Source organism: Haemorhous mexicanus, chromosome 3 (genome assembly GCF_027477595.1).
Source record: "Haemorhous mexicanus isolate bHaeMex1 chromosome 3, bHaeMex1.pri, whole genome shotgun sequence".
NCBI classification, from domain to species: domain Eukaryota; kingdom Metazoa; phylum Chordata; class Aves; order Passeriformes; family Fringillidae; genus Haemorhous; species Haemorhous mexicanus.
In genome coordinates, this window is record NC_082343.1 from 4,925,056 (window position 1) to 4,939,292 (window position 14,237).

The 14,237-nt window shown below is 53.4% G+C and overlaps 1 protein-coding gene and 1 long non-coding RNA gene across 4 annotated transcripts in view; one reads left to right on the top strand and one right to left on the bottom strand.

The window, feature by feature from the left end:
- BCL2L11 (BCL2 like 11) lies at positions 1-10,585 on the top strand. 2 transcript variants are annotated; one of them, XM_059840594.1, is made up of 4 exons: positions 1-99; positions 248-614; positions 5,035-5,147; positions 7,437-10,585. In XM_059840594.1, the coding sequence occupies exons 2-4, from the start codon at positions 257-259 to the stop codon at positions 7,524-7,526; spliced, it is 561 nt and encodes a 186-aa protein (XP_059696577.1). In that variant the 5' UTR covers positions 1-99; positions 248-256; the 3' UTR covers positions 7,527-10,585. The 2 variants fall into 2 exon arrangements, with proteins under 2 accessions (XP_059696577.1, XP_059696576.1); XM_059840593.1 differs by lacking the exon at positions 1-99 and having other exon boundaries at positions 214-614.
- Positions 4,945-14,237, bottom strand: part of LOC132324468 (uncharacterized) — an 18,012-nt gene continuing 8,719 nt past the window's right edge. For both annotated transcript variants that reach the window (XR_009485631.1, XR_009485632.1), the window contains exon 3: positions 4,945-6,016. This is a non-coding gene — a long non-coding RNA (uncharacterized LOC132324468). The remainder of the gene's footprint in view (positions 6,017-14,237) is intronic.

Here is a 14,237-nt window from a genome sequence, read left to right on the forward strand (position 1 = left end):
GTGCTGGGGCTGTAAACACGGGGCGGAGCGGGGCCGGGGCCGCTCCCGCGCACACCCGAGCGCAGCCGCGGCCGGGGCCGCTCCAGCGGCGGCAGCACCGTGAGCGGGGCCGGGGGCGCGGGGCGGGGGCCCGGGCCGGGGCCGGGGCCGGGGCGGGGGCGCGCTCGGCAGAACAATGGGGCGGGGGGGGCGGGGGCCGGGCCGGCCTGGGCGCGCTCGGCCGCTCACCGCGCTCCGCTCCCCGCAGGCAGCCCCGATGGCCAAGCAGCCCCCCGAGGTGAAGGCGCGACGCGACGGCGAGGGCGGGCGGCTGCCGGCGGCGGAGGGGCCGGGCCCGGGCGCGCAGCTGCGCCCCGGCGCTCCCGCCGCCCTGCCCGGGGCCGGCCCGGTGTCCGCGGCCGCCGCGGCGCGGGGCCCGCCCGCCAGCCCCGGCCCCTTCGCCACCCGCTCGCCGCTCTTCATCTTCGTGCGGAGGTCGCCGCTGCTGCCGCGCTCCTCCAGCGGGTACTTCTCGTTCGAAGCCGAGCGCAGCCCCGCGCCCCTGGGCTGCGACAAGGCCACGCAGACCCCCAGCCCGCCCTGCCAGGCGCTCAGCCACTGCCTCAGCGCCATGGGTAAGCTCTGGGGCGCGGCTCCCCATCCTCCTCCTCCTGCTGCTGCTCGCCTCCCCTCCCTGCCGGGCTCAGCTGCCCTCGCTCCCCCTGCTCACCTGGCGTGGCTGCCCTCGCTCCCCCTGCTCACCTGGCGTGGCTTTCCTCAGTGCCGAGTTCCTGTGGGGGCGTGCGAAGGTGTGAAAGTGAAGTGCCGGGGGAGATGTGTGGAGGGTGAATGCACAGGTCAAGGGTAGGCTGAAAGTGCAGGAGCGGTTCTCCGACCCTTCACCTGGCTTGGCTTTCCTGGGAACCGCGGAAAACACGGATTCCCGTGGCGTGTGTGAAGTGCCGGGGTTTGTGCACAGGTGCCAGTGGAAAGGCGGGGTGTGTAAAGCTGTGAGCGCACGGTGCCAGCGGGTTGTCGAGGGGTGCATGAGGGGCCCTGCTCTTTGCCTCGAGGGGCTTCCTTTGGAAGGATGGAAAACCATCCCAGCCACGCGAGGCACCTGCAGCAGCACCTCCCGCATCCCGCCCACCCTGTGGATTTTGGGAGCAGCCGTGCCGCGGGCTGGAGGCTCTCCCGGCGCTCTGGGATTTGTGGAAGCTGGCCGGGGCTGCGGGCAAACACAGCGCCGGGGAACTCCCGCGCGTCCAGCGCCGGGGTTTTTATTACTATGATGTTTATTCTTTTCCGGGCTCGGTCAGTTGCTGCCAGGGGAGGAGGGGACAGAGTTGTTGAGTCCAGTTTTCTGCTCAGGGCTCGCTCGTCCCAGGATGTTTTGCCAAGCAAGTGGCTCCTGGCTCGTGCGGCGCTGCCGGCTCTCTCGTCGATCGGTGGCGGAGGTGCTGGGGTCACGCATCCCGAAATCCCGCTGGGAAGCGGCCCGGAGGCGGGCGGGGGCGTGTTTACCAGTGGCTTTGCCAGGTGAAGCCTCTCCAGCAGGGAAAACCTGCCCGCGGGAGCTTGTATGAGTGTCCAGCATTCCTCTCTCCTGATGAATTCCCTGATGAATTGGAGGAAACCTTTGAACTTCCACCAGGGCACGGTGGGAGCGAGGCACGGGGATAACAAACACCAGCTCCGAGCTTTTTTGGGATCCAAACACCTTCTTTTTTGGTTGGTGGTGTTTTTGCTCCCTCCTGGCTCTGGCTGTGGAGGCCTGGCTGTAACGTGCCCTTAGGATAGATTTTGTGACATTATTGCAGTAATTACAGCTTAATTCGTGTTTCACAACCTCGCCCTGGCACGGCCAGGCAGGGATGCTCCCGGAATTCCTCACAGGGAGAGCCGAGGATTCGGTTTCTTTTATCTGGGAAGAAATTGAAGTTTTCCCTATTTTTTTTTTTTCCCAAATTCCTGTGCTCTCATCAGCTGTTTTATTGGAGCCTTTGCTCTGTGAGTGTTGCTAGGGGCATCATCCTAAACAACTATAAGCAAATGGAAAATCCTCAGTACTGTTTAACTGGGACTCCTGGATACTCCTGAACGGATTAAGCTGGGAACATGGAGCTGTTTTATCCTCATCCAGGCCTGCAGCTCCCAGGCTGTGACTTCCCATGCAGCTCTCCTTATGAAATATCCATGCCTTTGCCCTGCACACCTCCTCCTCAATCCCTGTGCCTTGGCAGTGTCCAGCTGGATGTGTGCCGTGGAGTTTTCCACATGGAAGTGGGTCAGTCCCTCGGGAAGGAAGCAAAGGAGATATTTTTGTTGTGCTTTTACCCACTGATTTTATCTGTTGAGAGCAGAGGCTGCAAGGTGGAGAGTTTCTCTCGGAAGCAGAAGCAATAATAATAATAATTATTATTTTTATTAAAATAAACAGGCGTTTCCTCCGAGCAGAAGCGACGGATGCTCCCGGCCTCTCCCATGGGCAGTGGGGAACTGCTCCAAGGCTGCTCCAGCATGGCAAGCTCATGCTCTGCCTCAAAAGTCCCTCTCTAAATCTTGGAAAACCTTCCCCAAAGGTTTTGATGAGGGCAAGTAAAGGTGGAGGCAGCCCTTGGGAGTGCCCTGTGTTGTGTAAGGAAGAGCTGCTGGTGTGGAGGTTTTGGGAAGTGATGCTTTGGGCTGTGCTGCCTTTCTGACAGTTCAGGGGATGCATCCAGCTGCCTCCAAAGCTGTTTCTTTTGGGAGATGAGACAAAAGCAGCGAGGGGATGCTCTGGGATGGAAGGGAACAAGGGTTCAGTGCCAGCCTGGCATACCCAGGGTGATGCTTTTGGGGGTGGGAAGGAGAGGAGCAAGGGTGAGTTGATCTGTTTGTTCTGGGGGAAGAGGTTGGCAGGGATGGGGAATTCCCAGCTGGGAGGGTAAGTCACTCAAGACAAACTCACTCTTTCTGGAGGGGTTGGGTGACTCTGTGTGTGGTATTTTGTGTTTCTCCTTCCTTTCCTTCCACTGGATTTTTGGTCTGAAGGCACGTGTTTGTTTGCATGCGGATTTTGGGAATGTGGCTGGAGCAGGTGCTCTGGAAATGGCTTTTCCCAGTGCCGTTTCGATCCCGGTGTGTATTCCCATGAGGAGAGGAACAGTATAAACCTGTCGCTCTCAAAGGAGATTCCAAATAGTCGGATTTAACAGGAAAACCTTGAGCTGGGAATCTGCTGGTGATGTCCTGATGCTCTTGTTTTGGAATCGCTGCTGTTTTCTCCCGGCTCTCCAAGATTTCCTTCAGTGGGATGTTGGATACCTAACCCAGGAGCTGACGTTGCAATTTGGAGTTGGTTTCTTTGCCCTTCCGAGCCGGAACCGCAGCAATTCCATCCTGGAGCATCCCGCGGGCCGGAGCCAGGCGTGGCTTCCCGGCGGTGCCGGTGCCCCCGGGTTGTCCCGGTGCCCGGGGCAGCCGTGTCACCCTGGGTGGCGGGCGCTGGCTCGCGCTATGACTGTGTCCCCCCGCCCCCGAAAGCGCCTGTGACTGGTTTGGGGACCAGTTATGACTGGCCCCTTTCGCCGCCGCCGCTCGGCAGCGCCGCAGAAAGTCCTTTCTGAAAACCTCAGCCCGATTTCGCTCTCAGCCACCGAGCCCAGCCCGAGTCCCTGGGGCGGCGGAGCGCCGCGGGCGCGATGCCGGGGCGGGAGGGAGGATGGCACGGCGGGGAGAGGACGGGGCAGCAGCAGCAGCAGCAGCGCGGCTCCCTCGCGTGGTTCTCCTCACGTCCCCGGCGCTCCTCGCCTCTTCCTGCCCCGGCTGGCCGCGTGTTGGTGTTTGCCCGGCTGGGCCGGCCCCGCTGAGGGCGGCGGTGGGATTTGGGAAGGCGGCTCCGCCCCGGCCGATCCCGCTTGGCTCCGGAGGATCGCGAGCGCCGCGCGTGGCGCGATCGGCGGCGGGAGGAGAAGCGCTCGGGGCGGGCGGCGGGCGCTGCTACTACAGCGTGAAAACAAAACACATCCTCCGGCCAAGCGGCGCTGCCTTGGCTCGGAAATGCATTTTCCAATCAGGTTGGAGCCAGGCTTTTATTTAATTTTTTTTTCTTTTTTTTTTTTTTCCCTAACTGCCCTACTAATCCTTTGAATGTTTGGAAGATTGGAAGCTATTCCTATTCCCTTGTGATTCCTCCAAAACTGTCGTGCCAAAACACTGCTTTGTTTTGTGTAGTGTTTTTTGGTTGTATGGGGTTGTTTTATTTGCTTTTTAGTTTGTTGTGGGGTTTTTTTGTTGGTTTTTTTTTTTTTTTTAATATTCCTTAAGGCTGCAGTTCCTGCTTGGATCCTGAACTTTAAGGAAGGGGGATGAGGTGCTGCTGGTATCATACGTGGTCCTGTTTCTTTTTATTCCCCTGGCTATTTGGAGGATTTATCACATGTTTAATAACTTTTTAAGATGGAGACCTAAATAATTATGTATCCTGCAGTATAATAAACACATTAACTCTCTCTTCTCTCTTTCAAGCCAGCACTTGGATTTGCTGGAAGTGTGGTTTCTCCACACATAAATCCAATTGTGGCTTCCTCCTCTCTATGACATACCCATTGGTTTTCCTTGTTGGGCACTTGATGATGATTTGGGGAAGAAACGTGAAAATTGGCTGAGGCAGAGGGTTTTTAAGGTTAGGGAAGGAGTTGCTCCTGAAGGGAAAAAAGGGGTAAGAGGAGGTTTGGCAAGGGAAGGAAATTGGAGGGTGGCATCTTGACTCTTATCCCTGTTTTAGAGGGACCAAAGCTTGGAGATACTCCCATGGACAACCTACAATAAATAAATAAAAGCCTAATAGTAATAATAATAATACAGAAATAACCAGGAATAAAAGCCTGTTCATTGTACGCAGCGAGTCCCCACGTGCCCCCCTGGGATTTAAGAGAGTTAAAACATAATAGTAATAAAAAGTAGGAATAAGATGGCAAGAGCTGATGGGTTACTGGAGAGTTTTATGTAGTAAATTCTGTACAATTAGTTCTTCTTCCTGGGTTTCCAACTCTCCTGTTCCATCCCCCACAGCTTCCCGGTGGCAATCCCACTCTCCAGCTGAAGAGGTGCAGCCGGAGATCTGGATCGCGCAGGAGCTGCGGCGCATCGGGGACGAGTTCAATGCCTCCTATTGTCCACGCAGGGTAACTTTCCCCTCCTCACCTCCCGTTTCTCTCAAAGGGAAAGGCTGAATCATTTCTGGAAACTCTCTCTGCGGTGAGCATTTCGCTCACTCAGACGAGAAAAGGCTGCGCGGGCGGGGGGTGGCCTGGACCAGGCAAATCAGCGGCGGCGGCCTCAAATCAATGAAAAATAACCTTTAAATCGGTTGAAAATGACCTTGAAATCGGGGCTGGAAGCCTTAGGGTACCAGGTTTGCACAAGGGTTTTGGGGCAGAGGTGTTGGGTTGGGCCTGGACCTGGTGGTGACGAGGAAGCTTTTAGAAAGGAAGTGGCAGGGAAAGTTTGGGGGTTTTGGGGGATGCACTGCCAGGCGCCATCGCTTTTAGGGAAGCATTCAGTGGGATTCCCCGCCCAGCTCCCAAATCCCAGCTGCTGCAGAGACTTGGTCCTAGAACTTACTTCTCTTGCAAAGACTGCTTTGAAGGAGTTTTTATGAGTCCATGAACTCGCTCACCTTGGGGTGTTGCAACCCAAGTCGATGCAGTAATGCCCCAGAGAAGCCCAATCCCAAGCCCAAGGCAGCCCAGCCCAGGGGGTGAAGCAAGATGAGCTCGCTGGTTCCCAGGGGCTGCATGTCCCTGCTTGTGGATTCTGCTCCATCCTCTCGGGCTTGGCTGTGGGAAGAGGGGCCAGGAGCAGTGTTGGTGATGGAATGCTGGCTGCTGGATCCTTATCCATCCTCTTTGGCTCCCAAATAACTCCTGCAGAGCTTCCTCGCTGCTCCCAGGGTTGGTTTTCCCACAAAACCGGGGTCAGGCTGCTATGATCGTGCTTTTTCCACATCATCTCCACCTGCTCCACTTTTCCCAAGTGCCCTGGCATTCCTGACCTGCAACAAAGTGGTGATAAGCTGACATCCAGAATCCAGAATGCGCATCTTCAGACCTCCCCCACCCAGGCTGATCCCTTGTGATGCAAAGTGGCTGCTTTTTGGGATGAAAGGGCATCTTTTCAATGAAAGGGAGGGATCAGGCTGTCCAGAAAGCTGGAGGAACCTTGGTAGCAGCAGGCAGATCCAGAGGAGCTGGAAGAAGTGCAGAGTGCTATGGAATATCCTGAGCTGGAAGCGACCCACAAGGATAATCCAAGTCCAAACTCCTTGCCCTGCACAGCCCCAGCATTCCCACCCTGTGCCTGAGAGCATTGTCCACATATTCCTTGAACTCTGGCAGCCTTGGGGCTGTGACCATTCCATGGGGAACCTGTTCAGTGCTGGACTACCCATCTCCTCCCTGCCTCCCAGAGCAGTGCCTTAAATTTGGAGCACTTTGTGAGAAGCAGGAACATCCTTCCAGCGTTATCCTGGCTCCTTTGGTGCTGGAAGTCTCTGGGCACATCATGCTGCTCCCTACAACCCTGTGGTGGATAAGGGGGTGGGTTTAATGGGAATGGGGGTGTTTCCCAGGCAGCAGCAAGGTGAGGTGCAGGGAGCACCCCCCAGGTTTGCACGAGGATGTTCCCAGTGCCGCGGCTGCAATTCCAACCTAGGGCTGGCCTGGGGCAAGGAGTGGAACGCAGAGGACACGTCCTGCCTGCTCAGGTGACACGAGCAGGGGACGTCATGCGTGACCCTAAAAACACTTTGTACCTGGTGAAGTCAGCATGTGACAAATTCTCACTCCCTGCACCCAAAACTGGGGAGGTTTCAGAGCATTTCAGCCATTGTTTAATTACCATCCCTGAGGCACTTGGTGGAAAAGGTCCCTTTTCCTTCTGGAAGTGTTCTGGCTGCTCCTGAGCTGTCTGGGCTCCGGAGGGGAGGGTGGAAGGGCTCGTGCCTGCCGGCCCTGCCTGGCTCTGAGGTTTGCCCTTTCAGCCCGAGGTTAGAAATGGGGAACTGCAGCAGTGCCAGAGCTGCACTCGCCGGGCAGGTCGGGGCTGTCGGACGGGTCCCGGCGCGGTCCTGGCGCGTTCCCTGTCACGTTCCCCAGGGTGTGGCCTCCCCCCGGGACCGTTTCTCAGACAAGACACCAGGAAATCTGGCAATTCGTCATCCAGCCACTCCTTGTCCCAACTAGGCTCGTGGGTCTCAGGCTTTTCATGGAAGAGGGGGCATCCCCTGACTGCTGTCACGAGCCCCAAGTTCTGCTGGCTGCAAAGTGTTAAACGCTTCACTTTGTGCCTCTGGAATATTTTCCAGGTGTTCATATAGCATGGAGGGGCTTCATGCTGGGAATGAAAGTCACCGCTTCCTTTGGTTTTTCTCCCTTTTTTTTTTTTTCTTTTTTTTTTTCCTCCCTCTCTTTCAGGGTTTCTTGGATCACCAGGTGGGAAACCCCCAGGTCATGATCTGGCGCCTGCTGCGTTACATCATCAGCCGCATTTGGAGGCTCCAGTGAGAGCGCCCGGCACATCCCCAGCCACCAGGACTGAATTCCTCGCTGGGAAAGCCCGGGAAGGACGGACTCATGGATGGATGTGGGGCTCCCACCCTGCCTCTCCCCCAGGACACGTGGCAGGATGAGGGTGGACATCCCGTTCCGACCACGGCGTTTTATGGCAGAGTGGTGTTTACTCGGTGTTTCTCTCCGCTCTTTTTATTCATTTTTTGCCTTTTTTCCCCCCAAAAGCGTCTCAGCGAAAATGCGGAATCATGTTTTGTCATCGTTCCTGGAATTCTGTGACATGAGCCCCATGGCAGGAATGAGGGAAACCTGAGCCAGCTGATGGGCAGAGCCCTCGGAGTTTGCTCGGATTCCTCCCCTCTCCCTTTGCCTCCGGGGCGTTTGCCCCCAAAAAGGCTGGAAAAAGGGCAGAGGGATTTGACCAGCACTTCTTTTACCTGTAAATACCTAATGCTACCCCAAATCCAACTTCATTTGCCTAATGCAAATCAGCCTATTTCCTGCTGACTGATTTTTTTTTTTAATTTTTTTTTTTTTGGGTTTTGATATCTCTATTTTTTTGATCCACTCTGAATTTCAAGACTTCGCTGTCGAGCTCCAGGGTCCAAACCATCACAACCAACCAAACCCCAAGCCACCAGGTTGCCTTTTTTAAAAGAAATTCTTTCTATAAAACATGTGAAAATGCTTCTGTAGTGTCTGCTATCAGATGTGGGGGACTGAGTAATCCAGCAATAAACCGTTCCGGAGGCAGGGAGCAGCTCCCGGAACGCCGCAGCCGGAGGCGACGGCAGCAGGACCTATTGGGAGTCGTGGCTGTCAAAAGAGGCTTCCAAGATTGTGTTTTCCTGGGATCCTCTCCGTGTTTGGATGGGGATGAGCACCCAGATGCAGATGGAAGGATGCCAGCCCGACATGGATCTATCCAGGACATTCCAAGGGGATCTGACTGCTCTGTGTCCTCCCAGAGAAGTTCCCAGGCGCTCCATGTCCCAGGGCCTCTCCCCTTCCCCCCAGGAGCCATGGATCCACGGGTGTTCCCGTTGTCTCCCAGCAGATGTTTTTGGGGGATTGGCTGCTCCAGCCATCCCATATCTATGCACAAACATCCCCCTTCCCTCAGGCTGGTGCAGGTGCTCCCCAAAACCTGCGGGGTTGTTTCTAGTCTCACCAGCAGCATAGGAAAAGAAAAGAAGGAAAACCCCATCCCAAGCCCCCCTTGGAGCGGTTCTTCCCACAGGGAGAAGCTGCTGCGTGCCATGGATGATAATTAGTGTTAATTAATGATGGACAGACCCCCGTGGGACCTCTCTGCAGGGCTGTGCCTGGCGGGTCGGAGCGGGGCTGCCCCTCCTGCTCCTGGAGGATCACAGAGGTGGTTTTAACCTCAATTGCCAATTTTATTCTCTTTTTTTCCTTGGAAGTGCAAGGTGAGCAGCGGTTGCAGGAGCAGGGAGTGTTTTGGGAAGGGCATCTTGGAGCCCTCTGGGGGGAACCTTTGTGCTGGTGGAGAGCGAGCGGTTCAAATAGAGAGGGGGCTTGGCCAGGGCAGATCCTGCTCCTCATCCCTTGGGATTGGCCTCTGGCTTTGGCTCACCGTGGCTGTGCTGCCCCAGCCAGCCCTACTGTAGGCTGCCACCAGGTATTTCCCCATGGAATTCCACTGGTCAAATTAAAAGGATAAAACTCTGCAGCAGAGGGGGGGAGACCCAGTGAGATTTATTTTTTTTTTTTCCCCTCCCAGTTAAGTTCCATCGTTGCTGGTGGATGAAATGGTGCTTTGGGATCTCCCAACTTTGGGCATCCCAGAATGTGTCCCTTGGAGTACACCAAAGAATCACCAAAAGAGCACTTTACCCTGTCCTCCCATGGAGACAAAAACCAGATTCATTTTAAGGGAAAAAAAATTCAAGATATTGGCAAAGTCTCCCAGGGCCTTTTCTACAAGAGGAGTTCCCAGCCAAAAATCATAGGAAGAGGAACCCTCAAAAAATAGGATTTCTGTGGCATTGTGAGGTTTAGTGAGGAAAAAGCCCCCAAAAAAAGCCTCAAAAGAGAAGAATGATACAAAATAGGGATTTTTGCTCCTTTCAGCCATGTTGGCTGCCTGCTCTGGGTCGTGTTTGTGTAGCCTGTGCTCTGTGTTGCACCAAAAGGATGAAGAGTTTTCCTTGGAAACCAGATTGATCCTGTTCTTGCTTCTCCTCTTTTGCACCAAACTGTAAATACTCAAATATTTATTAGAGTAGAATACCATATTATTTTCATCATCTGAGCCAAATATCTGTGTGCAATGTACTCCCTCTCCTTTCTCTCCTGTAAGTTTTGTACAGCTTAGAAATACTTTAAAAAAAAAAACCTAAAAAAATTTAAAAAAAAAAGTTCCTGTTTTTTTCCTACACTTTTTTAGAGTGGAATTGGTAAATACTGTAGGTCCTTTTTTTTGGGTTTTTTTTTTTTTGGTTTTTTTTCTTTTTTTTTTTTCCTGTGTAATTAATGCACTCTACTGTTTAATGCTGTAACTTGTAGAAATGTTGTATATTTATTTCCTGCTTATTTAAGTTCCTGTGAAGATTCGGTTTCCTCCCTGCCAGAAGTGTTGGATCCCCTTCCAAAGCCATCGTGGTGTGGATAACAAGATTTTAATCTTATTTTCCTCCAAGTGCCTAAGTCTCCACTTCCCAGGAGTGATTTAGGCACATCAAAGACTTCAGCATTAGTGAAATTCAGTGGGAATTTGGAATTTGGTTCCTCCACCCCCCGGGATTGCTCCAGCCAGGTTTTCCTGGAGCAGCCATCCCTTGGGATCACGTGAATCACTAAATCGTGTCGCAGGACCCAGCTAATGTAGCATTTTTGACTGCAATTTCCCTGCCTTCCTTGTGTTTTGCACTGATGAATTTTGGACAGGGTAATTGCCACTTTACTTGTGCAATACTGCTGTAAATAATTGCAAGAGCCTTGTTTTTTGGGGGTTGTTTTTTTGGTTTTGTTTTTAAGAATCTTTTATGTTCTTAATATGAGTTTTATATGAATAAAAACTTTCAACTATTTGCCCCGAGTGCCGGTTCTTTGTGGGGACTGAGGTTCTCCTAAGAGGATAGTTGGGGCTTTATCAACAATTTTCCCCATTTTTCACCCATTCTCCTTCCAGACCTGGTGTTCCCCTCTCCATTTCCTTGTCCTGGTGCTCCAAGGTGCTTCAGGCCCCCCAAAATGCAGTTTGTGAATGAATTTGCTTTGTCAGGTGTTCCCTTGAGTGTTCCCAACCCCACAGGCTGCTCCAGCTGGGAGTTATTTGGGGATTCCTTGGAAGTTTTCTGCTTTTCCTCACAATTACATGGTTGTGGGCTCAAGCCCAGCTGATGGGCACCTTCCATGCACTTCTTGTCCCCTGCTGGTTTTCACTGGCACTGAAGAAGTTTTGGGGCTTATTTTATGCTTTGTGTCTTGTTTTATTTTTATTTTATTATTTAAAGCATTTGTTAACATTAATTTGATTTTGTTATGGCCCATCACCATTTTTTCCCTTTTATTAATTCACATGGCAGTTTTTATTTTGCAGTTTAAAATCTGCTCCTAAAAATTCCCATCCCACCTTCCTTCTGCCTGGACCTTCCATCCCATTTGTCCCTCCAGCCCTTCCTATCCCTCTCCAGTTATTCCTCAGCAGTCACCACGTGCAAAGGATTTAAAAACAACCCCACCAAGTCCTACTTGATAAACAACCTAAAAAAATTCTGGATTTTTTTTTTTGTTTTGTTCTTGAGTGTGTTTCAAATTACAGAAGTTCCTGAAAGGGAAGTTTATTGGTTTCAGGTGCTATTTTGGGGGCTTCTTTAACTCACAAAAAAAAGGTTTAATTGCCCAGCCGAGCCTGTGGCAGCTGCTGGCTCTGCTCTCCCGGTGCCTCTGCGCTCCTCTTGGGATTTGGGAGCTCATGGATGTGTCCAGGTGAGTTGTCACACCTGGGACGTGGCCCCTGCTGTGACTCAGGCTGGGAGGAGCTCGTGCCCTGCCTGAGCCCGGTGCCCTCGGTGACGCCGCAGGAGGGAAGCGCCGCCTCTCTCCAGGATCTGCCCTCGGCACGTGCCAGGGCCAGCTTGGCCATGGCCAGCTCCAAGGGGGTCACGGCCACCTTGGAGGTGTTCCCAGCCCAGCTTGGCCATGGCCAGCTCCAAGGGGGTCACGGCCACCTTGGAGGTGTTCCCATCCCAGCTTGGCCATGGCCAGCTCCAAGGGGGTCACGGCCACCTTGGAGGTGTTCCCATCCCAGCTTGGCCATGGCCAGCTCCAAGGGGGTCACGGCCACCTTGGAGGTGTTCCCATCCCAGCTTGGCCATGGCCAGCTCCAAGGGGGTCACGGCCACCTTGGAGGTGTTCCCATCCCAGCTTGGCCATGGCCAGCTCCAAGGGGGTCACGGCCACCTTGGAGGTGTTCCCATCCCAGCTTGGCCATGGCCAGGCTCATGCTGGCCACAGCCCACATTGGACATGGCCAAATCCAAGGTGGTCATGGTTTAGGTTGGCCAAGGCCAAGGTGTTCCTGGCCAAGACAAGGTGGTGGTGGCCTGTTGGTCACGGCCAAGCCCCAAGTGGTCACGGGTCCACCAAACTCAGCTTGGCCTCAGCCACGCTGGCCATGGCCCAGGCCCACCAAAGCCACGTCACCAGCCAGGCCCTTTCCGCGCTCTTAAATTCTAGGAGCTCCTAAAAACCCCCACACAATTGTTTTAAGGATGACAAATGGCCTTTATTCCTTGAAAAGGAGCAAACTCCCGGATTTTATTAATGGAAAAAGCCACGGCTCCCTGTGTCCCTCAGAGCTGGACACTCATGGCTGCCATGTGCTCACGCTGTTGGGGACGCACAAAACTGGGACATTCCTGTACTCCCACACCCCTGCTGGCCTCAGGAATGCCGAGCAACCCAAGCTGAGGATGATTCCAGTCATCCAGAGCCACGGGAGTGACACCAGGCTCTCCCCACACACAGAAATAAATAGAATTTTTTTTTTTCCAATGACTCGCCACTGACCTTTCAAACACCTGTGCAGCCTAAACCAGCTAAAAATACCCCCTGAGCTTTGCATTTGATTTTCATATTGCAACAAAGCTCACTCCTTCCAGCGGCATTTCTGCCTTTCTGGCAGCTCCTTGGATGCTCGACCTCTCCTGGGTCACACCCGGCGCGGACACAGACGGGAGGTGCTGGACACCAGGGAGGTGCCTGGATGCAGCAAAGGGATGTTAAAGGTGCTCTAGCGGGGTTTTTGTGGGGTGTAAGACAAGCTCAGGGATGGCTGGACCTGAGGGGACCTTCCTGCCGCCCTTCCTGAGCATCCCAAACCTCTTTTCCGTGAAAATTTGAAAAATTAAACCCTGCAAGCCAAGGAAAGGCAGACAAAGAGGTTACCCCTGATGGAGACACTGCTGCTCCAACAAAAGCCGGCCCTGTGGAGCCCAGGGGGCCTCACACAGCCCTTGTGGGGATACAGGGCCTGCTCTTCCTGGATTTGATGGATTTCTCCGGGCTGGGTTTGTGACAGGCTCCTCCATCCCTTTTCCCAGGAGGACACACAGGTATCCAGCGCTTCCCAGCCTGGCGGGCCACTCATTAACCCACACCTCATCTCGCTGCAATTATGGGCAGAGTGGGCCGAGCCAAGCCTGCTTTGACAATCCCACAGCTTTCCTGGCTGGTAATTAATGAAAATCAAGTTGGAAGGTGGCACGGTGGCCATTCCCTAAGGATGGAAGGGACGGTGAGCGCTGCAGCTCTGCCTGTCCACATCCTCACACCACGTGTGACCTCACGCTAAAAAAGTCAGGATTTTCAGAAATCCTGGTGATTTTCACACAAATAATCCCCCTGAGATCTGAGGGAAGAGCCACGGGATGCCCTCAGCCCACATTCCAACGCCTATCCCTCCTGGAGCCACCAGAGTCCTCCTGTCAGCCGGGGGCAGAGGGGACAGTCACACACGCCTGCTATTACCATTCAAATGACTTATTGGCAGAAATGGGTTTAAAAATAGGGGTTTTATGATAAACAAGGTAACCTCATACAGGAAGTGAGCTGCAAATACTAAAACATGTTGTACAAAGGTGGTAGAGAACAGAGCTGCCCCACAGAACCGAAAAAACAACAACAAAACCCGAGCCCTGCAAGGGGGGAGTCCAACACTTTCTCAGGGGTGGTTTTTTATATGTTTTTAAAGGAGGGAAAAGGGATGAGCTGAGGGGAGAAAAGGGCTGGGGGCTGAGATAATTTCTCCCCTCCTCATGGCCCTGAAGAAAAGGTGATGCCAAGGCAGCTCCGCGATGTGAGCCCCGAGTCTGAGCGTGCCGGGACTTCAAAAAGTGTCGGGTGCTGCTGCTGCTGCAAAGGTTAAGAAGTTTTCCTCCCGAAACCCCGAGTGTGGGCTGTGAAAGAACATGGTAATGAAGAAAAATTTCCCCAGGGCTGCTCTTTGATTATCACCAAAGCCATCGAGTTTCAGTTTGAGTGATTTGTATTTATTTATAAAAACAAAGACGAAATAAGTAGAACGAAAACAAAAACCTCATCCTAATTTCTGAGCTGGAGCCTGATTTATTCGAGCAGAGACGTTCAGGTAGAGCAGGCTGGGTCGAGAAAATGAGCTGTTACCCACGTGCTGCAGGGCACATTTTTTAAGGTTAAAAAAATACCATAAACCTCCCC